A 26742-nucleotide genomic window follows, 5' to 3' on the forward strand; every position below is an offset into this window, starting at 1 on the left:
AGATGCTTGCGATGACAACTCTGCTGTACTAACATCACGGACCGTCTGTTTTCATTTTCAAATTGGCCGTGGGGGAGACCTGGGTGAATTTCACTGGGTTCCCTGACCACCTGAAGTAAGTAGGTTGGAGACCCGGTTGGGTTCTAACCGGGTTGACTCGGTTGGACTCTTTCAAATTGCTACGTATCTGGGGCGCAAATCGTGCAAATTGCTCGGTTAACCCCGTTCTACACAGCAGTGGAAACTCTCCTATTTATTAATATTTATTTTAACCTATCGGTATCATTTGTATGTGTGTTTTGTCTGCACCATGGACTGGAGAATGCTGGTTTGTTGATTGTACTGGCACAATTGGATGACAAATACCTCTACTCTACTTCTCTCTTTGCTCTCTCTTTCTATCTACCTTTCTCTCTCTCCCCCTTTCTCTTTCTGTTTTTTTTGCTCTCTCCCTCCCCCCTTTCCTTGGCCATGTTTGGGCACCGGGCCAGACCACTGACCAACCTCTCTGTCCCCCTCACCCTTTCTCGCTGCCAAACCTGAGAACTTTCTCCCTTTTACTTGTTCTCTCTGTCACATTCTTTCTCTCCCTCCTTTCTCCCTTTCACTCACTTTGTCTCGATCTTTCTCTCACCCTTTCTCACTCTTCCTTTCCTATTTTCTCTCTCCCCTTTCATTATTCTCTCTCTCTTTCTGTTTTCTCGCTCTCCTTTCTTTCATTCTCTCTCTTTTTGCGGACCTAATCTCTGGCACGCCCCCTCTCCTTTCCTCAGCCGTGATTGGCTGCCGGCTCTGAAGCGCAGCCTCGGCTGTGATTGAGCCGGCGGCCCAGTTCGCAGCTGTTCGTTAATGGGGATGTCCCTGGGACGTGTCGGCTGAAAGGTCGCTGCTCCGTGGCGTTTCGGTCCAGGGCAAGGGGACGTTGTTCAGGGAGGGGGAGGGGGAGAGAGAGAGAGAGAGAGAGAGGGGGAGAGGGGAGGGGGAGAGGGGAGGGGGAGAGGGGAGGGGGAGAGGGGAGAGGGGAGAGGGGAGAGGGGAGGGGGAGAGGGGAGGGGGAGAGGGGAGGGGGAGAGGGGAGGGGGAGAGGGGAGGGGGAGAGGGGAGGGGGAGAGGGGAGGGGGAGAGGGGAGGGGGAGAGGGGAGGGGGAGAGGGGAGGGGGAGAGGGGAGGGGGAGAGGGGAGGGGGAGAGGGGAGGGGGAGAGGGGAGGGGGAGAGTAGGAGGGGTAGATAGAGGTAGGGAGAGGGAGAGATGAGGGAGAAGGGTAGAGAGAAAAAAATGAGAAGGAGAGGTGTCAGTGGGCAGGAGAGGTGGACAGGGTAGATAAAGGAGGAGGGGGATTGAGAGAGGGAAGGTGACAAAGGAGAGAGGTAGTGAGGGAGGTGGGGACAAAAGAGTGGAGAGGACAGAGAATGGATGAGACAGTAAGGGGAACCGAGAATGGAGGAGAGAGGAGGGGTAAGGGAGGGGGATGGAGAAAGGAAGGAAGGGGGCGGAAAGGAGTAGGGCAGAAGGTGGCGGGACAGAGAAAGGAGGTGAGGGGTAGAGAGATGGAGGAGAAGGGTAGAGGAGGAGGAAAGAGGAAGGGGAAAGAGGAAGGGGAGAGGGAGAATGGACAGTATGAGGTGGATAGAGGGAGGAGAAGAGGTGTAGAGATGAAGGGATAGACAGAAAGAAGGAGGAGGGGACAGAATAAGGAGCAGGGTAGTAGAGAGGGAAGGGACAGAGAAAGAAGGAGAGGGGTAGAGAAAGAGGAGGAGGGGGCAACGAGACAGCAACAGAAGATATGGTGAGAGAGAGTGTCATGTCTCAAGGTAGAGATCACTGTCCAGATAGGAGAAAACCATGGCCAGAGATACAAGGAGAGGTGAATGCCCCTGAAGAGAGTCATCGTGAGGGGGAGGGAGCGGTGATTTTGGGCGAGTGAGAGATTGAAAGGGAGGGAGAGAGAGAGGTGTCCAGAAGGAAGGGCTGGGTTTGTTTATTTTTAATCTGTTGGTGTTTCAGTTTTCACGTGGCCACGTTGATTGGAAGATGGCCCTTTGGACGGTGGGCCTCAGTGCTCTTGGTGCTGCGATCACCAGTGTGCTCCTTGCAAATACTGACCTGTGGATGTCCAAACCTGAGTCTGCGTCATTGACTGAATTGGCAGCAGCTGATCTGAGGAGTTTGGATCAAGGCAAGTGTAATGTTCAGTGTGCAAAACAATCCTTCCCATTATAGATTCACCTCTACATGGAGTCCCAGCCATTGGTTGATCTCCGATTCAAAAGTTGATAGGTTTTAGCCACCATATGAAAATTAGAGAGGCATGCAAAACATTAGATGGAATGGTTCCAGGATGAGGGATTTCGGCTAAAGTTAAATGTGAGTGATTGCAGTTGTTTCCAAGGCTGTACCACAGCTTTTAGCTTAACGTTGCCACAGAGAGCTGTGGGTCAGTTCAATGGGTGTATTTAAAGCTGTGTTTGCGTTTTAAGTTTAGAGATACTGCACAGTTACAGGTCCTTTCTGCCCACAAGCCCATGCTCCCCAAATGGTCCTGTGGCTAATTAACCTATTTACATCCATAAGTTTTTGTAACGTGGAAGAAAAACCATGCAGACACGGGGAGAACGTACAAATTACATACAGACACCGGCGGATTCGAACCCAGAACACTAAGGGGGGTAGATAGGAGTAGTGATGAAGGTAAATATAATACAGGTAAAAACCTGTTATCCAGAATTCAAACAACTGGCAAATAAAAATTCTGTACTTGCATAGTCACCAATACCATGACCCCTCCCCACCTTTTTTGGTCCAAAAATTGTGAGTTTTCATATGACACATGTAAAAGTTGACCTCTTTGTTTTGTCACTGGCGCCCACCCATCCGAGCTCCCATCACCCCCTCCCGGTCATCCGAGCTCCTGTTGCCTTGAATGATGCAGGTCAAAAGTGTGTCTCGTGTAAAAAGTCGATTTCCTCACCCCCTGAAAGTTAACTTAAAAAATTGGTCTAAAAAAATTCAACAATTAAATGAGTATGTAGGGTAGGTTTAAAAAAAAACGGCAGTTCAAAATTTGCCGTAGTTTGCCAGTCCTTCAGCACGCAGACTTGAGCAACCGGAAAATTCACTTATCTGACATCTACCAATTCCCATAGGATATCAGGGGATTTCCTGTAGTACCTTTACCTTTAGTAGCATTTTAAGAGGGTTCTAAATAAACACATGAATATGCATGGAATGGAGGGATATACATTCTGAGAGCAAAAGAGTTTGAGTTTAATTTGGGCATCATGACTGGTGCAGACATCCTGGGCCCAAGGACCTGTTCCTGTGCTGTACATTTATGTGTTCTCTTGAGGTCTGGGGTAAAGTAGTTCTTGGCAACTGTGAGCAGGCTATTAAAAACAAGTGATACAAGAATTCTGCAGGTAGTGTGTGCAAAATCAATTAAATTTTAATTATAGGCCGTTGTCAAGAGAATTGAATTGGGCTGCAGTGTGTCAGGAGGCTTAATCCAAGAAACAGTTGGGCAGTTTGTTTGTGGATGTTGTGGGGAGGAGGAGGGGGGTGATAAAACCTAAGCTAAGAAATTGTTGATGGGTTTATATGAGTGTAAGTGGTGGGGAAGGTGGTTAACCGAGAAACTGTTGATTGATATGCCCAGAAACTGTTGATTGATATGGCTAGAAATTGTGGATTAGTTTCAGGAGAATATTATAAACAACTACAGTGTTTGCTGAATTGGGTATGTTACAGGCCCAGAGGACCCCAAAACCCAGCAGCAACAGAAATTCACCAAGACAAATGGTTACTTACACAAAAGCTGCTTTTAATTATCTTTAAACATGAAAACAGGATCAAACTTTAACATTACTATTAACTTAACCCCCTTCTAATAGCGCACATGTATGTAAAGTGTGTGTAAGTTCAGAAAAGTCCTTTGGTTCACAGCCCAATCTCACTTCTCATTTCTCCAAGTTCACTGGTTGCAGGCAATTCTTATACTGTGCACAGAATTTAACAATCATGAATTTCACCAGGTTTTGGAAGATTCTTGTCAGTTTTCAGAGAGAGATTTGTTGCTCATTGGACACAAACTGATCCCTTTTAATCAACCACGTCAGTATCTTGCCAAAGAAATGTACCCCATCAGGGTTTTCCAGATGATAACCTCTTTCTTTCAAGTCACCACAGAGTTCCTTCTCTGTTTCCCTTATTTCAAGTGAAACATTATACAGCCAGCCATATCCTCTTGTATGGACCATCAGGCTGAACTAAGAACTCACAACCCATCTTCAAAATGGGGTTTTTCCACAAGCTTGCCAGCTTGTCATGTCCAGACTCAGCTGCTGCTGAACTGTAGAACTGAATTCTCTCTCTTTCTCTCGGAGGCAACCACATGACCTTCTTAGAACAGCAAACTGCACTCAGACTGCAGCACCGGACCCAATCTTCTGAGTTTGTTCATCTGTTACTTTCCAAAACAATTATCCATACTCCACAGCAAGTTCAATTAACACCTACTCATGAAGTCCTTACGGGCATTCTTCAAAGTTTGTGCAAAGGCACCCGGAGCCTGGACTGTCTGGCTTGAGCAGAGCTCTGGCATTTTAAATGAGATCTGTTTTGAAGTTTTTGTATGTGTGTGTGACCTAACTAAAAACTCCACAATTTGTCTTCCAAAAGCATAAATATATACAATGAAAATATAAACATAATCTGTCACAGGTAATTATTGGTAAAAGTAAAACATGAAAATCTGCAGGCACCATAGTTGAGGTAAAAACACAATACTGGAGAAACTCCTCTGGTCAAATATTATAATTTATAGAGCAAAGATAAAGATACATAACCAACATTTTGGGGTTGAACCCTTCATCAAGGTAAAGACCAGTACAGTTGTACTTCTCTTGTCCTGCAACTCCCATGGTCAGCCAAGTTTGAATCTGCCGCCGTTAGTACAAACTCCTTACAGACAGTGTTGGACTCAAACCCTGGTCACGATTGCTGGCGCATGAAGGTTGAATCACTTGTTGTTTAAGCAACAACAAACAATAAGGGAAGGCTTTTAAGCATTAAAATAATGCTTAGTTCTCACCAAAAAAAATGTGGCCAACACCTCCCTACTGGGGCCCCGCACGTGCCAGAAGCCCGCTCCCCTTGATGACACCAGGGCAAGGGATTCTTCTGACCACTTGCAGCTGGAAGAAAGTGCCACTTAGCTTTGGAGGAAGAGTTGGAGAGAAATGTCGATAAGGGTAGATAAAGAAGAAACGGAAAGAGAGAGAGGGGAGGGAGTTACCTGAAACGAGGACAATAGTTCTAATTTCATGTCAGGTGGAATTTTTTTCAACCTGTGATGTCAGTTTGGCTCCGAAAAATTGAGATAAATGAGGATTTCTGATTTGTTTTGGATATCCTCATTTATTTGAAATTTAAAGTTTTTTTGGATAAATGAGGATTTCGGAGAATCTGATTTTGAATAATCAGAATTGTACTGTATTATGTGTATGTTTAGATCCCTCTGTTCTCATTCTCCACGGGGTCCTGCTTACTGTGCAAGTCCTACCCTGTTTTTTTTTCTCCCAAACATCTCACACTTGCCCATGTTAGATTCCATCTGCCATTTTACATATCATTTTTCCAGCTGGTCCAGATCCCACTGCAAGCTTTGGAAGCTTTCCTGGTTGTCCACTACACTTGCCGCTCCCCCCCCCCCCCCCCGGATTCCTAGTGTTATCTGAAAATTTGCTGATCCAGTCTACTCTACCAAATTATTATCCAGATCATAATATAAATGGCAAACAACATTGGACCCAGTACTGAGGCGCACCACTAGTCACAGGCCTCTAGTCAGAGAAACAATCGTCTTGACTACAAAGCCAGTGTTTAATCTAATTTACTACTTCATCCTAAATCTGAGCAACTGAACCATCTGGACCAACCTCCCATGTGGGACCGAATGGCAGCAGAGTGAAGAGGGCATGGTCTGGGTGGTGGGGGTCCTTATGGATAGAGGCTGCTTTCTTGAGACACCGCCTTTTGTAGATGTCCTCAGTGGAGCGAAGTCTGATGCCCATGATGGCGCTGGCTGAGTTCACAATTCTTGTTGTCTTTTCCTGTCCTGTGCATTGGCACCTCCATGCCAGAGAGTGATGCAATCTGTCAGAATGCTCTCCACAGTACACCTGTAGAAATTTGCAAGAGTCTTTGGTGGCATACTGAACCTCCTCAAACTCCTTGGGATATAGCTGCTGACTGGCCACCTTTGCGATTGCATTGACATAGAGGCCCCAAGATAGGTCTTCAGGGATGTTGACACAGGAATTTGAGGTTCTTTAGCCTTTCCACTGCTGAGTTCTCGATGAAGACTGGTTTGTGTTCTCCTGGTTTCCCCTTCCTGAAGTCCGCAATCAGTTCCTTAGTTTTGCTGACGTTGAGTGCAAGGTTGTTGGCAGCACCGCTCAACTAGCTGATCTATCTCCCTCCTAAATGCCTCCCCATTGTTGTCTATGATTCTCTGGACAACTGTGGTGTCATCAGCAAATGTGTTGATGGCATTTGGATTGTGCCACACATTCATGGGGGTGGAGTGAGTAGAGCAGTGGGCTAAGCCTGCATCCTTGAGGCATGCCTGTGTTGATTGTCAGGGAGGAGGAGACATTGTTTCTGATTCATACTGACTACAGTCTTCCAATGAGGAAGTCCGAAATCTAGTTGCAGGGGCCCAGGGTATGGAGCTTGTTTTTTAATTATTATTTTTTTTAATTTATTTTTCACACTGTGAACCATATTAATCAAAATACATACAAACATTTCTCTCTTAAAGATACACTGTCATTTTCTCCCTTTTCCCCCCTCCCTTCCCTCCCTCCTTCCCACCCCCCTCCAAACCCATATACCATTCAACATATACCCATTAAACAATGTCATCACACAATGAAAATAAACAAGAAAATTGAGTCATCTACTTTTACACACTGGATCAAGTCATTTTGTCTTCTTATCATTTTAGGGGGTGGAGGCCCAAGGCAAGTCTCTGTTTCATGTTCGGCTCCCAAATTTGTTCAAATAATGTGACTTTATTTTTTAAATTATGTGTTATTTTTTTCAATGGAATACATTTATTCATTTCCATGTACCATTACTGTACTCTCAGGCTCTCCTCTGATTTCCAGGTTGACATTATACATTTTTTTGCTACAGCTAAGGCTATCATAATAAATCTTTTTAGTGCTTCATCCAGTTTGAGGCCTAAATCTTCACTTATATTACTTAGAAGAAAGATCTCTGGATTTTTTGGTATGTTGTTTTTTTGTGATTTTATTTAATACCTGATTTAGATCTTCCCAAGACTCTCTCACTTTCTCACATGCCCAAATTGCATGTACTGCATGTCCCATTTCCTCCTTACAGCGAAAACATCTATCTGATAATGTTGGATCCCATTTATTTAACTTTTGGGGCGTAATATATAACCTGTGTAACCAATTATATTGTATCATGCGTAACCTCGTATTTATTATATTTCTCATAGTTCCGGAGCATAACTTTTCCCATATTTCATTTTTTATCTTTATGCTTAAATCTTTTTCTCACTTTTGTTTGGGTTTATAGCTTATTTCATCATTTTCCTTCTCTTGCAACTTGATGTACATGTTCATTATAAATCTTTTTATTATCATTGTTTCTGTAATCACATATTCAAAGCTGCTTCCTTCTGGTAATCTCAGTCTGTTTCCCAATTTATCCTTTAAGTAGACTTTCAGTTGATGGTATGCAAACATTGTACCATGAGTTATTCCATATTTGTACTTCAACTGTTCAAATGTTAATAAATTATTTCCCAAAAAACAATTTTCTATTCTTTTAATTCCTTTTATCTCCCATTCTCTAAAGGAAAGGTTATCTATTGTAAAAGGGATTAGATGATTTTGCGTCAATAATAATTTTGGTATTTGGTAATTTTTTCTTTTCCTTTCCAAGTGAATCTTCTTCCATATGTTGAGTAAATGATGCAATACTGGTGAGCTTTTATATCGTATCAGCTTTTTATCCCACTTATAAAGTATATGTTCCGGTACCTTCTCCCCTATTTTATCTAGCTCTATCTTAGTCCAATCTGGTTTTTCCCTTGTCTGATAAATACCTTAATTGTGCGGCTCTATAATAATTTTTAAAGTTTGGTAACTGCAAATCACCTTGGTTGTACCTCTCTGTTAATTTATCTAACGCTATCCTCTGTTTTTCTCCCCCCCACCTTTCCATATTATTTTCTTTAGTTCATTAAAGAATTTCTCTGTTAAGGGAATTGGTAACGATTGAAATAAGTGTTGTATCCTTGGGAACATGTTCATTTTAATACAGTTTACCCTCCTTATCAACGTTAGCGGTAATTCTTTTCAATATTCTAAGTCTTCCGGCAATTTCTTTATTAGTGGCTGATAATTTAATTCGTACAAGTGGCTTAAATTATTATCTAATCTTAATAGCTAGGTATTGGATTGCTTGTGTTTGCCATTTAAATGGTGATTCTTTTTTAAATTCTGTATAATCCGCATTATTCATTGGCATCGCTTCACTTTTATTTGCATTGATCTACCCCGATATTTCTCCATACTTCTTCAATTTCTTATGTAGTTCTTTTATAGGTTTTCTGGTTCTGTTAAATATACTATAATGTCATCTGCAAATAAACTGATTTTATACTCCTTCTCCTTTATTTTTTTCCCTTTTATTTTATTTTCTGTTCTTATCAGTTCTGCCAAAGATTCTATTGCTAAAGCGAACAGTGAGGGAGATAGTGGACATCCCTGCCTTGTTGACCTACTTAATTTAAATTGGTTCGATACATATCCATTTACTGTTACCTTCACCAATGGTCCATTATATAATACTTTAATCCAATTAATATATTTTTCTGGTAGATTGAACCTCTGTAATACTTTGAATAAATAATTCCATTCTACCCTGTCAATTGGGTGGCATGGGCTTGTGGGTTGAAAAGGCCCGTTACCGTTCTGTAAGTCTAAATTAAAGTATAATTTTAAAAACTAACTGTGCAATACAGAAAAATAAATATTCAGTCATAAATAATGTCTAAAGGAAGAGACTCCATAAATGAATCTATTTTTCTGCATCTAAAGCTACAGCCACTGTTGGCGTCTTATTTCCTTAAACTGCATGAATTAGATTAATAAATTTACAGACATTGTTGTTTGTCTTTTCTTAATAAATCCAGTTTGATCTTGTTTTACTATTTTTGGTACACAGTCGGCCAATCTGTTTGCTAATAATTTCGCTATTATCTTATAATCTGAATTAAGTAGAGATATTGGTCTATACGATGCTGGTGTTAATGGATCCTTCCCCGTCTTTGGTATTACTGTAATTATTGCTGTCTTACATGAATCTGGCAAGTTTTGTGTTTCTTCTATCTGATACATTACTTCCAGGAGAGGAGGAATTAATAACTCTTTAAATGTTTTATAGAATTCTATTGGGAGTCCATCTTCTCCAGGTGTTTTATTGTTTGGTAGCTTTTTTAATATATCCTGTATTTCCTCTATTTCAAATGGTTTTATCGATTTGTTTTGCTCCTCCTTGCAATTTCGGTAGTTTGATTTTAGCTAAAAGCTCACGGATTCTGTCTTCTTTCCCTTCGTTCTCAGTTCGGTATAATTGTTCATAAAATTCCTTAAAGTTCTCATTGATCTCCATTGGATTATATGTAATTTGTTTGTCCTTTTTCCTTGATGCCAATACAATTCTTTTAACTTGTTCTGTTTTAAGTTGCCAGGCTAATATTTTGTGTTTTTTTCTCTCCTAGCTCATAATACTTTTGCTTTGTTTTCATTATGTTCTTCTCCACCTTGTACGTTTGTAATGTTTCGTATTTTATTTTTTTGTCCGCCGATTCTCTTTTTGTTATATCGTCCCTTGTTACTAGTTCTTTTTCTGTACTTACTATCTCCCTTTCCAACTGCTCTATTTCCCGATTGTAGTCCTTTTTCATCTTAGTTACAAAGCCTTCTAATGAAAGCTTTCATTGCATCCCATAGTATAAATTTGTCTTTCACTGATTCCGTATTTATTTCAAAGTACATTTTAATTTGGCATTCAATAAATTTTCTAAATTCCTGCCTTTTAGAGTATGGAGCTTGTTGACCAGCACTGAGGGTGGTGTTGAAAGCTGAGCTATAGTCGAAAAGCAGCCTGATGTATGTGCTGCTGTTGTCCTGGTAACTTTCCTGGAATCTATCCAAGTAATTAATATAACTTGTATGTTAGAATATCTTCTCATAACTGGCCCTCTACTGATGCCAGGCTCACTGGCTGATAAATTTCCAGATGATTCTTAAAGTTCAAAATTCTAAAATTCGTTTTGTTGCAGGTCAGGCAGAATTTATCTGTAAACTGTACTCAAAGTAAAAAAAAAAGATATGTATGCAAAAGAGAGAAATGTAAACTATCCGCATTGTCTGTAAGAAGTTTCTACGTTCTTCCCATGTCTGTGTGGGTTTTCTCGGGATTTGCCAGTTTCCTCCCACCCTTCAAAAAGTACCAGGGGTGTAGGTCAATTGGGTGGCATGGGCTTGTGGGTTGAAAAGGCCCGTTACCGTGCTGTATGTCTAAATTAAACTATAATTTTGAAAACAAACTGTGCAATACAGAAATATTGAGTCATAAATAATGTCTAAAAGAAGAATCTCCATAAATGAATCTCCGATTGAGTCTATTGTTTAGGAGTCTGATGGCGGAGGGGTAGCCACTGCTCCTGAACATGGTGGTACAAGTCTTCAGGCACTTATCCCTCTTTCCTGAAGGAGGCAGCGAGAGCAGGATCTGTACTGATTGCTCTCCAACGGCAGTGTTCAATGTAGATTTTCTCAATGGTGAGCTGGGCTCTTTCCAGTAGCTTTTGCAGGGCTTTGCGCTCAGAGTGTCCCCACACAAGGTCATGATGCAGCTGGCCAGCCCACTTTCCACTGCACATCTACAGAATTTTGCCGAGGTTTCTGATGTCATACCAAAATTCCTCAATCTCCTGAGAAAGTAGAGGTGTGACATTAGTATGTTGGGCCCAAGAAAGGTCCTCTGAGATTGTGACACCCAGGGATTTAAATTTGCTCACCCTCTCCACTTCTGATTTCCTAATGATCGCTGGATTGTACACCTCTGGTTTTCCCTTCCTAAAGTCTACAATCGGCCCCTTGGTCTTGGTGACATTGAGTGCGAGGTTGTTGTCAGTACACCATTTGGCCAAGTTTTCGACCTCCATCCTATGTGCTGACTCATCGCCCTTTCTTAGAACCTCTTATAAATGAAACAGCATTAACTATCCTCCAACATCTTAACCCATGGCTAAGAATGTTTTGAATACCTCTGCTCAGGCCCCTGCACAATTCTGCACCAGCCTCCCTCAAGGTCCAAGGTAATATATTATCAGTTTATCAAACTGTATTTGCCTCAAGATAGTAAGCACTTCCTCCTCACTTTAGTTTTGCCTCACTTCTGTAGACTCTCTTGAAAGCCAAGGTTCCTTTTTCCTGGTAGTCTTGCCTTTAAAACATGCAATCTCTGAGCTCTCAACATTTTACCTTTGGAGGATTCCCACTTGCCATGCACAAGAAAACAACCTGTCCATCAAAATTACCATAAAAATTGCCCTTTCTCCAATTTAGAATCTCAACCTGAGGACTAGAACTATCCTTTTCTATAATTTTCTTGAAACTAAATGGCATTATGGTTATTAGCTCTGAAGCGTTCCCTTATGCGCACTTCCATCACCTGTCCTATTCCCCAATAGGAGATCCAATGTTGTACTTTCTCCAGTTGAGATCTCAAGATATGGATATAGGAAACTTTCCTGAACCCATTTGATAAACTGTAACCCATCTAGCCCTTTTACAATGGTGGGAGTCCCAGTCGATATATGAAAAGTTTAAAATCATCGACTACGTTTCTTGCAACCGCCTGTTATCTTGATACAAATTTGCTCCTCCAGTTCCCTCTGAATATTGGGTGGTCTATAATATTCCATTTAGGGTGACATGGTTATTGTAGCGGTTAGCACCAGGGTCTAGGGTTGAAATCCCACGCTGTATGTAAGGAGTTTGAATATTCTTGCCGTGTCCGCATGGGTTTTCCCCAGGGAGTCTGGTTTCCTCCCACAATTCGAAACGTACCAAGGGTTGTAGGTTAATTGAGTGTAGTTGGGGGGGCACGTGCTGAAATGGACTGTATGTCTAAATTTAATGTGATCATCCCTTTCCTGTTCTTTAGCTCCACCTATAAAGCCTCAGTAGATGAACCCTCTTGCCTATACTGCCTAAACGCAGCTGTGCTATTTTCCCTGAGGATCAATGCCACCCCTTCCCCTCTATCACATCTAAAACTATAGAACCCTAGAGCATGGAGCTAGCAATCATCCCCCTCCTGCAACCAAGTTACATGAATGGCTAAAATGTCGTCATTCCACTTGCCAATCCATGCTCTAAGCTCATTGCCTTTCCTGCCACAAATATTTGAGGAAACCACAAGCCGGCTGGACAAAGGAGATGCGGTGGATGTTGCATGTTTGGATTTTGAAAAGGCCTTTGTCAAGGTGATACACGTGAGGATGATTAACAAGAGGAGAGCCTATGGAATTGCAGGAAATAAGGGCAGAGTAATAGCTGATTGGCAGGAAACAGAATGGGAATACAGGAGTCCTCTTCAGGTTGATTACTGATTACCAGTGCTGTTCCATAGGGTCAATGTTGGGGCCACTTCTATTTACATTGTTTGTTAATGATTTGCATTGCAGAATAGATTGCTTTGTGGCTAAGATTGCAGATGAGTGGAGATGGAAAGGCTGCAGTGACACTTAGATTAGGAGAATGGGCAAAGAAAGAAGCGGCAAATTAAATACAGTGTTGGAAAGTGTACAGTCATGCACTTTGGTAGAAAGAATAAAAGGGCAGATTAATATTTGAGTGGGAAGAAAATTCAAAATTCAGAGGTGAAAATGGACTTGGAAGTCCTCAAGTAGAATGCCCAAAAGGTTAGCCTCCAGGTTGAGACAGTGGTGAAGAAGGCAAATGCAACGTTGGCATTCATATATAGAGGAATGGGATACAAGAGCAGGGATGTGAGGTTGCGGCTTTATAAGGTACTGGTGAGACCTCACTTGGAGTATGGGGTACAGTTTTGGGCTCCTTATTTAAGAAAGGATGTGCTGGCATTGGAGAGGGTTCAAAGGAGATTCACCTAGATGATTCCAGGAATGAAGGGATTAGCACATGAGGAACATTTGCCGGCTCTCGGATTGAACTCCTTGGAGTTCAGAAGAATGATGGGAGGGACTTCACTGAAGAATTTTGAATGTTGAAAGGCCTGGACAGAGTAGATGCGGCAAAGTTGTTTCCCATCACAGGAGTCAAGACAAGAGGGCACAACTTCAGGGTTGAAGGATGTCCATTTAAAACCGAAGTGGTAGAATTTCTTTAGCCAGAGAGTGCTGAACCTCTGGAATTTGCTACCACGGGATGTGGAGACCAAGTTGTTGGGTGTATTTAAGGAAAAGATGGATACAATCTTCTGTCAGCCTTTTCTCCTCTTGGGCTGTTATCACCACCAACGGCTTCCACTTGGTTCAGCCTTTGTCTCACTCTTGCACTGGGCCACACTCACAATGGCTGTTCCACTTAAACTTCCCTTCCTTTTTTAGTTAATCACAGTCACCTTTCACTGTCAAATCTCTTGATCTCTCACTCACACATTTGGTCTCACCCCAAGTACAATCTCTCCCGCTCACTTAACCTATCTAGGTCATGCTTCTTTTCAACCTGCTTTTCCTTTCAATTTAGTGCAATTAGCAAATTTAAGTATGATACGTTCGGTCTCTTCTTCCAAATCATTTCTGTATCACACGAACAGTTGTGTGTCCAGCACTGTCTGCTGCACCACTCCACTAACCACTGAGAAACACCTATTTATTCTGTCTTCTATTACTTAACTATTCATGCTAATATATTACCCCCACATCTATAATTCCTTCTCCTATTTAAATTTTTTAATATAAAATTTATAAATTTAGACATGCAGCACGGTAACAGGCCATTTCAGCCCATCCTGTCCAATTAACCTACAACCCACCCCCCCCCCCCCCCCCCGGTACATTTCAAACAATGGGAAGAAACCTTGGGTAAAACCCACACAGACACATGGAGAAGGTAGACAGTGCCAGATTTGAACCCTGGTCCTGATCGCTGGCGCTGTAACGGCATTGTGCTAACTGCTACACTAACCGTGCCACCTGCCTACACAGATATCCTTTGTCCAACAGCTTATTGAATAACTGGAAATGCAAGTACACAAAATCTGCTCCTCTCTATCCACTGTACTTGTATATTTTAAGAACTCCAGTGTGTTAGTTCCTGGTATTTCTTTCTCACTACTGGAAGGTTTGGATGCAGAGGAGATTTACAAGGATGCTTCCTGGATTGGAGAGCACATCTTATGAGGATAGGTTGAGTGAAGTTGGTCTTTTCTCCTTGGACCGATGGAGGATATGGGGGTGACATGATAGAGGTGATGAGAGACATTGATTGTGTGGATGGCCAGAGGTATTTTTCCAGGGCTGAAGTTGCTAACGCTGGGGGGTATAGTTTTAAGGTGCTTGGGAGTAAGTACGGGAGGGGAGGAGAGCACTGCCAGCAACGGAAATGGAGGCAGCTATAATAGGATATTTCTAAGAGACGTATAGATACTGTACATGGAAAAAATGGTGGGTTATGCAGTAGGGAAATTCTAGACAGATGTTAGCTTAGCACAAAGCAACACCGGGCTGAAGGGCCTGTTCTGTGCTGTAAATTTCTGTGCTCTAGAGTTTCGTGATTTTCCCCAACTTGAATCAACAGTTATCTGCCTTTTGTCTGTCTCCTTTTCTTAATAGTGAAGTTGTATTTGCTGTCTCCCAATCTGGGACCTGCCCAGATTCCAGTGAATTGTCACCGATCCACCTCCTATAATTTCTGCCATTTCCTTCAGCTTCCTGGGTGCAGGCTGTCAAAACCAGGAGTTGTTATCTATCTTTATTGCCGACTATTTTGCTCTACCTCTTTAGTGATAACAATTTCCCATCGCCTCTACAGCGCAGAAACAGACCCATCTAGTCCACACCAAACTATTTTTCTGTCTTTTCCCACTGACCTGCACCCAGACCATATGCCCCACTCCCATCCACATACCTGTCCAAACTTCTCTTAAGTGTCAAAATTAATATTTGGCATGTTATCTTTTATTCTTCCAATGTGACAATGTTATCTTTTTTTGAGCAATGTTTGTTCAAGGCCTTGGCCATTGCCACATTACTCATTCTTAATTACTCCTTTTCTCTTCCCTCGTTTAAGTTGAGGTTTGCCTCTCCTTTGTGCTTAATAAATTTATAAAAACATCTGTTATCTATTTTTATATTGTGTTAATTTACTTCCATAATCTATCTTCCCTTATATTGTTAGCAATATTTTGCTGTTTATCAGATCTTCCAGCTTCCCACTACTTGCACCCAATTAATTTACAGACCCAGTACATTTTAATCTGTGGGAGGAAACCTGAGTCCCTGGGGAAAACCCATGGGGGATTATACACGGGGAGAATCTACAAACTTTTTACAGCATGGGATTTGAGCTCAGGTCCCAATCACTGGGGCTGTAACAGCGTTGCTACATTAACTGTGTCACTGCCCTACGCTAACTGTGCTGCCCTGATGCAAGGGCAGGATTGGCTGATGCAAGTTCCTGGGTTTAGATGTTTCAAAAGGGGGAGGGAAGGGAGTAGCTGCAGAAATGACCATGTTGTGGAATGATACCCAGGTTACGACTGGAAGAAGGGTAGAGATTGTTGGGGGCATTGTTGATGATCTTTGTATCCTCCCTGGCCACAGGGAGTGGAACTGGATGATCGGAGAATGGCAAATGTAGTCCCCTTGTTTATTTAAAAAAGGTAATCCTGGGAATTATGAACCAGTGAGCCTTGCAACAGCGATGGGAAAACTATTGGAGAGGATACATAGGAACAAGATTGATGAGTATTTAAAGAAGCAATTTTCTCAGGGATAGTCAGTGTAGCATTGTGAGGGGCAGGTCATGCCTCACAAGCCTAACTGAGCTTTTTTTGAGGAAGTGACAAATGAAATGGATTAAGGTAGGGTGCCAGATGTGGTGTATATTGACTTTAGTAAGGCATTTGACAAGGGCCCTCATGGTAGTCTCATTCAGAGAGGCATGGGATCTGGGGAACTTTGGCTGCTTGGATTCATAAATGGCAGAGGGTAGTAGTAGTAGATGGAATGTATTCTGTCTGTATGTCAGGTACTAGTGTAGTTATGCAGTTACTCTCCACCCCTCACCCAAGACCCCTTCTCCTGCTTTAAGCCTTCTTTCTTCTTTTGGACACCTCATCCGAGAGAAGGCAGCTGCCGCTCTGGATCTTTATATCTTCAGTTGCCACCGAGATATCAACTGTCTTAACTTCACCATTCCTATCTCTTATACTAATCTTATCTTCTCTGAACACTCTGCCCTCCACTCTCTACAACAATCCCAACTGCACCATTAAACCCACAGACAAGGGTGTGTGACAGAGCATATAGCCATACTAAAACAGATCTTATTTAAAATACTGGAGCTCTGCCCCATGCCACACATTATGGCTCCATGGCTTTTGCAAGACATTTGAAGAGTGCTCAAGAGACTTTACTAATGGATTGTTGTTTACAAAAGGCAACAGATGAAAGAGTTTGTGGGAGCCGCTTCTGTCTGGAGCTGTTGTAAGAGGATCATGTGGTTTTGCAAGCAGAGAGAGTCAAACAGGCTCAGAAAGAGAGAGTGAGAGAGAGAGATCAATTCTACAGTGTTACAGCCAGCAGAGGCAGCTGGGACTGGAACAGGACAAGCTGGCAAGCTTGTGGACAGCCGTTTGGAAGACAACCTGGCCAAAGCTCTTGTGGTTCATGCAAGAGGAGAGGACTGGCTGTCTAATTTTTCCCTAGAAACAAGAGAAACAAAAAGGAACTCTGTGGTAACCTGAAAGAAAAAGGTTATCAGTTTCTTCAGCCAGACACTGAAGTGGCTGATGGAAGTAAATGTACAACAAATCTCTCTCTGAAAACCGACAAGAACCTTGCTGAGTGGTAACCATTTACCTTTCAAGCAACAAAGCCTGGTGAACTTTATAAATGTTAAATTCTGTGCACAGTATAAGAATTGCCTGCAACCAGTGAACTTGGAGGAATGAGGTGAGGTTGGACTGTGAACCAAAGAATTTTCTGAATGTACACACACTTTAAACATACATGCGCTTAGAATTAGTAGGGGGTTAAGTAAGTCAATAGTGATATGTTAAAGTTTGATTCTATTTTCATGTTTCTTTGGCTTGGCTTCGCGGACGAAGATTTATGGAGGGGGTAAAAAGTCCACGTCAGCTGCAGGCTCGTTTGTGGCTGACCAGTCCGATGCGGGACAGGCAGACACGATTGCAGCGGTTGCAAGGGAAAATTGGTTGGTTGGGGTTGGGTGTTGGGTTTTTCCTCCTTTGCCTTTTGTCAGTGAGGTGGGCTCTGCGGTCTTCTTCAAAGGAGGCTGCTGCCCGCCAAACTGTGAGGCGCCAAGATGCACGGTTTGAGGCGTTATCAGCCCACTGGCGGTGGTCAATGTGGCAGGCACCAAGAGATTTCTTTAGGCAGTCCTTGTACCTTTTCTTTGGTGCACCTCTGTCACGGTGGCCAGTGGAGAGCTCGCCATATAATACGATCTTGGGAAGGCGATGGTCCTCCATTCTGGAGACGTGACCCATCCAGCGCAGCTGGATCTTCAGCAGCGTGGACTCGATGCTGTCGACCTCTGCCATCTCGAGTACCTCGACGTTAGGGGTGTGAGCGCTCCAATGGATGTTGAGGATGGAGCGGAGACAACGCTGGTGGAAGCGTTCTAGGAGCCGTAGGTGGTGCCGGTAGAGGACCCATGATTCGGAGCCGAACAGGAGTGTGGGTATGACAACGGCTCTGTATACGCTTATCTTTGTGAGGTTTTTCAGTTGGTTGTTTTTCCAGACTCTTTTGTGTAGTCTTCCAAAGGCGCTATTTGCCTTGGCGAGTCTGTTGTCTATCTCATTGTCGATCCTTGCATCTGATGAAATGGTGCAGCCGAGATAGGTAAACTGGTTGACCGTTTTGAGTTTTGTGTGCCCGATGGAGATGTGGGGGGGCTGGTAGTCATGGTGGGGAGCTGGCTGATGGAGGACCTCAGTTTTCTTCAGGCTGACTTCCAGGCCAAACATTTTGGCAGTTTCCGCAAAGCAGGACGTCAAGCGCTGAAGAGCTGGCTCTGAATGGGCAACTAAAGCGGCATCATCTGCAAAGAGTAGTTCACGGACAAGTTTCTCTTGTGTCTTGGTGTGAGCTTGCAGGCGCCTCAGATTGAAGAGACTGCCATCCGTGCGGTACCGGATGTAAACAGCGTCTTCATTGTTGGGGTCTTTCATGGCTTGGTTCAGCATCATGCTGAAGAAGATTGAAAAGAGGGTTGGTGCGAGAACACAGCCTTGCTTCACGCCATTGTTAATGGAGAAGGGTTCAGAGAGCTCATTGCTGTATCTGACCCGACCTTGTTGGTTTTCGTGCAGTTGGATAATCATGTTGAGGAACTTTGGGGGACATCCGATGCGCTCTAGTATTTGCCAAAGCCCTTTCCTGCTCACGGTGTCGAAGGCTTTGGTGAGGTCAACAAAGGTGATGTAGATAATTAAAAGCAGCTTTTGTTTAAGTAACCATTTGTCTTGGTGAATATCGATTGCTGCTGGGTTTGGGGGTCCTCTGGGCTCGTAACAGATGGTGCTGTGGTGGTCTGGCACACTGAGGTATACCTTGCTGAGGCCAGACAACAGCTCTCAGACACCTCCTTCAACATGAAGCCACTGTCTCACGTACCATCTCAAACCTCATCACTTCTGGTCATCTCCCCACCACGGCCTCCGTTCTCATTGTTTCCAATCCGGCACTGCCTGCTCTTGCCCTGCCAAATGAGTTTCATCTTATCCTTTTCTCTCCTGGTCCAATCTCTCCCCACCTACATCCATAACACCTCACAAGCCCTCCAACTCTTCAATGACTTCAGATTTCCCCCGAACTGGACCACATCTTCACGATGGATGTCCAATCCCTTTATACCTCCATCCCCCGCACAGAAGGCCTTAAAGCACTTCACTTTCTTCTGGACCAGAGACCCAACTAGTCACCCTATAACACCACCCTCCTCCACCTGGCAGAACGTCCTCACTTTAACCAACTTCTTCTTTGACTCATCTCACTTCTTCCAAGTCAAAGGAGTAGCCATGGGTTCCCACATGGATCCCAGCTGGCTTTGTGGAGTAATCCATGCTACAAGCCTACACAGGGAAGACCCCCTCCCCCAACTCTTCCTCCATTATATTGACAACTACATTGGGTCTGCCTCATGCATCCACAATGAGCTCGTCAACTTCTTTCATTCCGTGGCTAACTTCCACCCCAATTTTAAACTCACTTAGTCCTTCTCCGACAACACTCTCCCCTTTCTGGATCTCTCTGCCTCCGCCTTTGAAGGCAAGCCTTCCACCACCATATATTCTGAATTCAGAATGCGGAGTTGGGCGGAGAAGGAGCTCAATCTGTTCAAGTGTGAAGTGATGTTCCTTGGATATGTGGTTAAGGACCAAAAAAAAATCTGCAACACAGAGCAGGCCTTTCGGCCCACAGTGTTGTGCTGACCTAATAACCTACTCAAACAGCTGCTAGCCTCTCTTCTAATTGGCCTATCTACATATTGTGTCAGGAAATCTTCCTGAACAAATTCCACTCCATTCAAACCCTTCACTCCAAGGAGGTGCCAATCAATATTAGGAAAGTTGAAATAGTCCATCAAAAGTACCTTGTTATTTAAACTAATTTGGCAGGGGTTGGGGGGGGGGGGGATCAGAATGAGACTAGGGAGGAAGAACACCTAGATTGAAAGGAATGGAGGGAACAAAACATAAAAATAAATGAAGGAGGGAGGAAGGTAAAGGTAGATGGTAACTAAAGGAGTCTATGTGGAGGACAGACAGTCTCTCAAGTGCATATATTTTAATGCAAGAAGCACTGTAAATAAGGGGGATGAGTTTAAGGCACGGACGGCCACATGGAAATACAATATTGCGGCCATCAGTGAAACCTGGTTGCAGGAAGGACATGTTTGGCAGTTAAATATTCCAGGATTCTGTTGTTTTAGACATGATGGAACAGGGGGGATAAAATGTGAGGAGTTGCATTGCTTATTTGAGAGAACATTACAGCAGTGGTGTGGCAGGATGGTTTGGTGGGATCATCCAGCAAGGCTATTTGGGTAGAATTGAGGAATGGCAGAGGGATGAATACATTATTGGGAGTGTATTATAGACCACCAAATGAGCTGAGGGAATTAGAGGAGCAAATTTGTAAGGAGATTGCCTATATGTGTAATAAACATAAGATGTAGTTGTGGGAGATTTCAACTTTCTGAAAATTAACTGGGTCAGTAAGAGGGCTGGATGGGGTAGAGTTTGTTAAGTGTGTTCAGAAAAGTTTTCATAATCAATATGTAGAAGAACCAACTCGAGAGGGGGGAGTATTGGATCTCCTATTAGGGAATGAGAAAGGTCAAGTGACAGAGGTTTGTATTGAGGAACACTTTGGGTCCAGTGATCACAATACTATTAGTTTTAGGCTAGTAATGGAAAAGAATAGAGGTGGACCAAAGGTTGAGAACCTTGATCGGAGGAAAGCAAATTTCTTCAATTTTCACAAAGTAAAAGAATATTGAGCCAGATGAAGAGAAGAAGTACGGTCAGGAGCACATGGATAATATAAGAATTAATGAGGAGGGAGTGTTGGCTAAATCTCCAGGTCCTGACTAAATATTCTTGAGGACCCTGAGGGAGGTTAGTGAACAAATAGTGGGGGCATTGACAGAAATATTTAAAATTTTACTGGTCACGTGGGAAGTTCCACTGTCCAAAAGTAAACCTGGTAATTATAGGCCTGTAAGTCTGACATCAATTGTGAGTAAATTAATGGAAAGTGTTCTTAGAGATAGTATGTACAACTATTTGCAAAGACGGGGATTGATTCGGAGTAGTCAGCATGGTTTTGTATGTGGTAGATAATGTCTAACAAATCTTAGAGTTTTTTGAGGAGGTTACTAAAAAGGTTGGTGAGGGGAAGGCTGTGGATGTTGTCTATTTGGACTTTAGTAAGGCTTTTGATAAGGTTCCCCATAAGAGGTTAGTAAGGAAGGTGGAAGCATCAGGGATTAATGATGAAGTAGTGAAATGGATTCAGCAATGGTTGGATAGGAGATGCCAGAGCGTAGTGGTGGAAAATTTTGTCGAATTGGGGACTGGTGACGAGTGGAGTGTCTCAGGGATCGGTAATGGGTCCACTGCTGTTTGTCATATATATTAATGATCTGCTGATAATACAAAGGTTGGCAGTGATGTGGACAGTGAGGAAGATTATCAAAGCTTACAGGGTGATATAGGACAGTTAGAAGAGTGGGCTGAAAGATGGCAGATGGAGTGTAATACTGATAAATGTGAGGTGCTACATTTTGGTAGGACTAATCAAAATAGGACATGAAGGTTAAATGGTAGACAATTGTAGTGGAACAAAGGGATTTAGGAATCATGGTACATAATTCTCTGAAAGTTGAATCCCACGTGGATAGGGTGTGAAGAAGGCATTTAGTGTGTTGGCTTTCATAAATCAGAGTATAGAACACAGGAGTTGGGATGTCATGTTGAAATTGTATAAGGCATTGGTAAGGCCAAATTTGGAATATTGTGAGCAGTTTTGGTTGCCGAATTACAGGAAGGATATAAACAGAATAGAGAGAGGGCAGAGGAGGTTTACAAGAATGTTGCCGGAGTTTCAGGGTTTGAGTTGCAGGGAAAGGCTATGCAGGCTAGGTGGGACTTTTTAATCTCTGGAGTGTAAAGGTTGAGGGGTGATTTGATAGAAGTTTTCAAAATTATAAGGGGGACAGATAGAGTCAATGTGGATAGGCTTTTTCCACTGAGAGTGGGGGAGATTCAAACAAGAGGGCATGGGTTGAAAGTAAAAGGGGAAAAGTTTAAGGGAAAAATGAGGGGGAATTTCTTCATGCAGAGGGTGGTGGGGGTGTGGAATAAACTTCTGGCAGAGGTGGTAGAAGTGAGATTGATGTTAATATTCAAGGAAAGGTTGGATAGGTATATGGACGGGAGAGGTGTGGAAGGTTATGGGCCGAATGTGGGTCAGTGGGAGTAGGTGGGAGAAGATGTTTGGCACAGATTAGTAGGGTCGAACTGGCCTATTTCTGTGCTGTAAATGGTTTTATGGTTATTTTTGCACCTTTCTGGAATCTGCCTCCTTATCTTGTCTCTGTTACAATTGGGGGGGAGGGGGGGTCTATAAAATACACCCAGTAAGGTTAAGGCGCCCTTCCTATTCCTAATTTTTACCCACTCTGACTCAGAAGACAGTCCAAGTTAGATACTATTTTTTGTAGTGTAATAAAACAGAAATGGAGTATGACAGGAAATTGCCTTTAGGCAGTCAAAGACTTGCCATTAATGCCCCTTACAGTCAGAGAAAGAGAAGTAAAAGGGAGTTCCCGCTGAGTCATTGAGTGTCTGGATTCGGCTCCTGTGGGCTCTGTAGTCAGATTGAAATCTCTGACGTGACAAGGAAGCCTTCAGTGCTCAAGGCTCTTCGGGACCTCAACTTGCCCTCAGCACCCTCTTGAATCCCTGTTCAAATACCTGGGTTCTCATGAACCAATCTCCCAGCAGTCTGGTGTGAGTCCTTTGATCTCAAGTTGTCCACAGCCTGTGTGGGTTCCTTGCCCGCAAGTCGTAAATAGCTCTCCTCCTGTGTGAGTCTTTCAGCAGCTGAGCCCCTCTGCCACCGTGGTCACTTTCCTTTGAGTCGATACCTCTGCTTCTCCTCAATAGGGGGTGGGGGGGTTACTCCATTACTGGTGCCCTGCGGCAGTCTGCTGCTCCCTGGAGTCTGCAACCCCTTGAGGCTGCTGCCGTACACAGGCACCACCATCTTGGGCCCAGACCCTGCTGTTGCAGGGTTTTAAATAAAACACCATCGGCTCCTTTAACAGCCTGTACAGAGCATTCAGCAGTCCCTCCACGGTTTACCCCCGTTCTGCAGCTGTGATAGTGTCCCTGATCTCTCCCCCATCTCTTTTACCTCCCTCCCTGTCCTTTTTGTGAAACATCTGTGGCCCGGTACATTCAGTTGCTGTTCCTGTCCTGAGACAGCCAAGTTTCTGTCTTGGCCACAGCGTTGTAGTTCCACAAATTGACCCACGCTCTGAATCCATCTGCTCCGATCCTAAAACTCCTTTCATTAAAGTACTGGGAGTCCCTGGGTTACAAACATCTGACTTACGGACAACTCGTACTTATGAACAAATTACATGTGCACATAATGTTACTTCACAAATGCCTCTTCTGCTATTGCAATGGAACGAGAGTTAGTGTGAACTTTTAATCATGATCTTTTTTCTCATTTTTATATCTAAACTGTTTTAAGAACTTTCTTTAATTTTTTTTTTAACATTTCTAAGACTAACATTTGACTGGCGCTAAATAAGAACTGTATGTAACTGTTCCGACTTGTCTACAAATTCTCAATTTCCATTCCAAATATTTTCCTTGCATTTAACGCTTAATCACTGTTCATATCTTCCAGAGGCTCACACATTTAAGGCAGGTGACCTGTGGCACAGAACTGGAGCCGTAATCATGGTGGTTCGAAGACCAGGATGATTCTTATGTCGGGAGGTATGGTTTGAGTGTTTAATTTGTCTCTGTTCATGGTATGGCTTCATTCACCAATCAGAGATGGTTGATGGTGGGCTTTCATCCCCACCAACACGTGACTTATTGCCAACTAGACAAAGGTCCATTTTTAACTGAACTTTGTTTCCTGTGCTTTCCAATGTGTTACCTCTATGCACCTTTACTGTCTCTCTTCCATCAGTTTGGGTCCTTGTAGTGTAAGCCTGAAAAATATTAGAGATTGGGAGAATGGGACAACAGATGGACTGAAACACATTAATGAGAATTTTAAACTGAGATTTAAGCTTGTTGATTTGTTACCAACAGACAAGAGGAAAGGTGAGAATCGAGTTTGGCTCTGTGAAAGGAGACAGAAAAAAGGGAGGGAGGGGAAGGACAGACGGGGGAAGGTTAACGGAAACGGGAAAAGTCGATGTAATGACATTCAGTTGGTGCCCAGACGGAGGATGAGGTGTTATTTCTCCAATTTGTGGGTGGTCCCAGTTCGGCAGTGCATGAGACCATGGGCAGACATGCCAGCAAAGGAATGGGATGTGGAATTAAAATTGGTGGCTGTCGGGAGATCCACACTATTGCAACGGACAGGCTGAGAGAGAACCAACAAATGAACTTTCACCTTTTCTCTTATCATACCCTGTTGGTCTGTATTCCTGCCACTCCTATTCTTTCCCCAGCTGTTTCTTCACTCATGACGTGAAGAAGGGCTCAGGCTTGAAACATCGGTAATATATTTTTACCTCCTCTGGACGCTGCGAGTCTGGCCGAGTTCTTCCAGCATTAGTGTTTTGTTTACAAAGTTGTTATCAGGATTAGGGAGGTTGAGGTATCATGAGAGCCTGGAAAAACTAGACCTGTATTGAGATATGTAAAGTCACGAGAGGCAATGTTAAGTTGAATAGTGACCTAGTAGAGGGGGCATAACTACAAGGTGGGGGTGGGATCTAGAAAAGACTCAAGTTCTTTACTCATAGTGGTGACGCCTAGAACAATCTACCAGACAAAGTGGTAGATGTAGGTTTCCTTTTAAAAAAAAAACATGGGATAACTTCATGGAAGGGTGTTATGCCTCATTCATTACTAGAGCGATTAAATTTAGGAGAAGGGAGGTTATGCTGCAACTGTACAAGGTACTGGTGAGGCTGCATCTGGAGCACTGTGTGCAGTTCTGGTCTCCTTACTTGAGGAAGGATGTGCTGGCTTTGGAGGCGGTGCAGAGGAGGTTGATTCCAGAGATGAGGGGATCAGCCTATGAGGAGAGATTGAGTCGTCTGGGACTGTACTCACTGGAATTTAGAAGAATGAGAGGTGTTAGGTCTGCTTTGTTCGAGAATGAGTGAGTCAGACACCAGACTGAGTCGAAATCAAGGTTCTTTATTACCGGATTGTAACACTTGCAACTAACAGTGTTAGTTGGAGAAGGCGCATTCTAATGATATCAGCAAGTGGTGTTTTTTTTATACCCCAGGACATGCACTTAGTAAATTATCATACTATGACATTGTCCAATGAATAAGCTGTTGCTGCCCTTCTCTGTTAGTCTGCTGCACATCATCTTGTTATTGCCACACTTATCTTGAGCGTACAAGGACACACCTGCATCCTGTTACTCCTTAGTACTGGGTGACCCCTTCTCCGGTCCCAACTCATGATGTTTTTACCTTACAATCCCTCCTTTGTCCTCTTTAGAGGACAATCTTGCCCTGACTATGCTACCACCGCGTTACATTAGTTCGCCTATTATTGCCAAGCTCTATACAGGTTCTGTTCACGGGGTTTTTCGGCTGGTGGGTGAGGGCTCCCCCCAACCCTCTTTAGCGTATACCCCCCATCCTTTTCCCCGATCCCATTGCCCGTTTACAAGTTTCCTCCCCGTTTGCCCCCAAGCAAATAACTGGCTATCCCTTCTAAGCATTTGTAATTAGTTAAGATAAAAGTTAACATTTGTGCAACAATCTATTTTATAGAGGGGAATGTAGAAACATAAAATTATGAAAGGCATCGAAAGTTTTCCCATTGGTGGGGGAGACTAGAACTAGGGGACATCGCCTCAAGATCCAGGGAAGTAGATTTAGGACGGAGATGAGGAGCAACTGCTTTTCCCAGAGGGCAGTGAATCTGTGGAATTCGCTGCACATTGAAGCAGTAGAGGTGACCTCAGTAAATATATTTAAGACAAGGATGGATAGATTTTTACAAAGTAGGGGAATTAAGGGATATAGGGAAAAGACCGGTAGGTGGAGATGAGCCGATCATCACATCAGCCTTGATCTCATTGAATGGTGGAGTAGGCTCGATGGGCCAGACGGCGGACTCCTGCTCCTATTTATGTGGGCAAGTGGGACTAAAGCAGGAGGATACGTTGTTCAGCATGGACAAGCCGGGCCTGTTCATGTGCTTTAGGGCTCATGTGCTTTAGGACTACATAAAGTGTCAGCTACCAGAACAAGATAAACTGAGTGGCCACTGTACAAGAAGCCAGTGTAAGAGGGGGACGTAGAGGTTTTGGCCAACAGAGGCCGTAGAGATTAGGGCAACACTCATGCAGGTGAGACGGCTGAGCTGTCCAGTGCTGCTCCTGCAGGATTCTGGAAGTCAGAGGATCTTCCAGTGTTTCCTGACCATGACTCCTGTAGGAAGTAGGGTGTAGCTCCCACTCCTGACTGGCCAGATCAGGGAGCTGGACATACACCAGATCATTCTGGATGTGAGGACATCATAGATGAGAGCTTTAGTGATGGGGTCTTGCCGAAGGTGCAGATGTTGAGGAGGTTGGTGGGGGGGGGGGGGGCCAGCAGGGTAAAGGGTATAATATACCCTGAGAGGGCAGGAACCTCTCTGTGGCCATCCTCCTCACTAACAA

General features: G+C 43.5%; 1 protein-coding gene across 2 annotated transcripts in view; it reads left to right on the forward strand.

Annotated features, from left to right (window-relative positions):
* The first annotated feature begins 387 nt into the window (after window positions 1-387).
* selenou1a (selenoprotein U 1a) overlaps window positions 388-26742 on the forward strand; it is a 40175-nt gene continuing 13820 nt past the window's right edge. The window contains exons 1-3 of one of the 2 annotated variants that reach the window (XM_069927551.1): window positions 388-882; window positions 2007-2178; window positions 23773-23864. In XM_069927551.1, coding sequence (XP_069783652.1) covers window positions 2034-2178; window positions 23773-23864 — 237 coding nt within the window. In that variant the 5' untranslated portion in view covers window positions 388-882; window positions 2007-2033. Of the gene's footprint in view, window positions 883-1752; window positions 1867-2006; window positions 2179-23772; window positions 23865-26742 lie in introns of those variants that run through there. The other variant, XM_069927550.1, reaches the window with a different exon arrangement.

Source organism: Narcine bancroftii, chromosome 3, assembly GCF_036971445.1.
Source record: "Narcine bancroftii isolate sNarBan1 chromosome 3, sNarBan1.hap1, whole genome shotgun sequence".
In the NCBI taxonomy this organism is placed as follows: Eukaryota; Metazoa; Chordata; class Chondrichthyes; order Torpediniformes; family Narcinidae; genus Narcine; species Narcine bancroftii.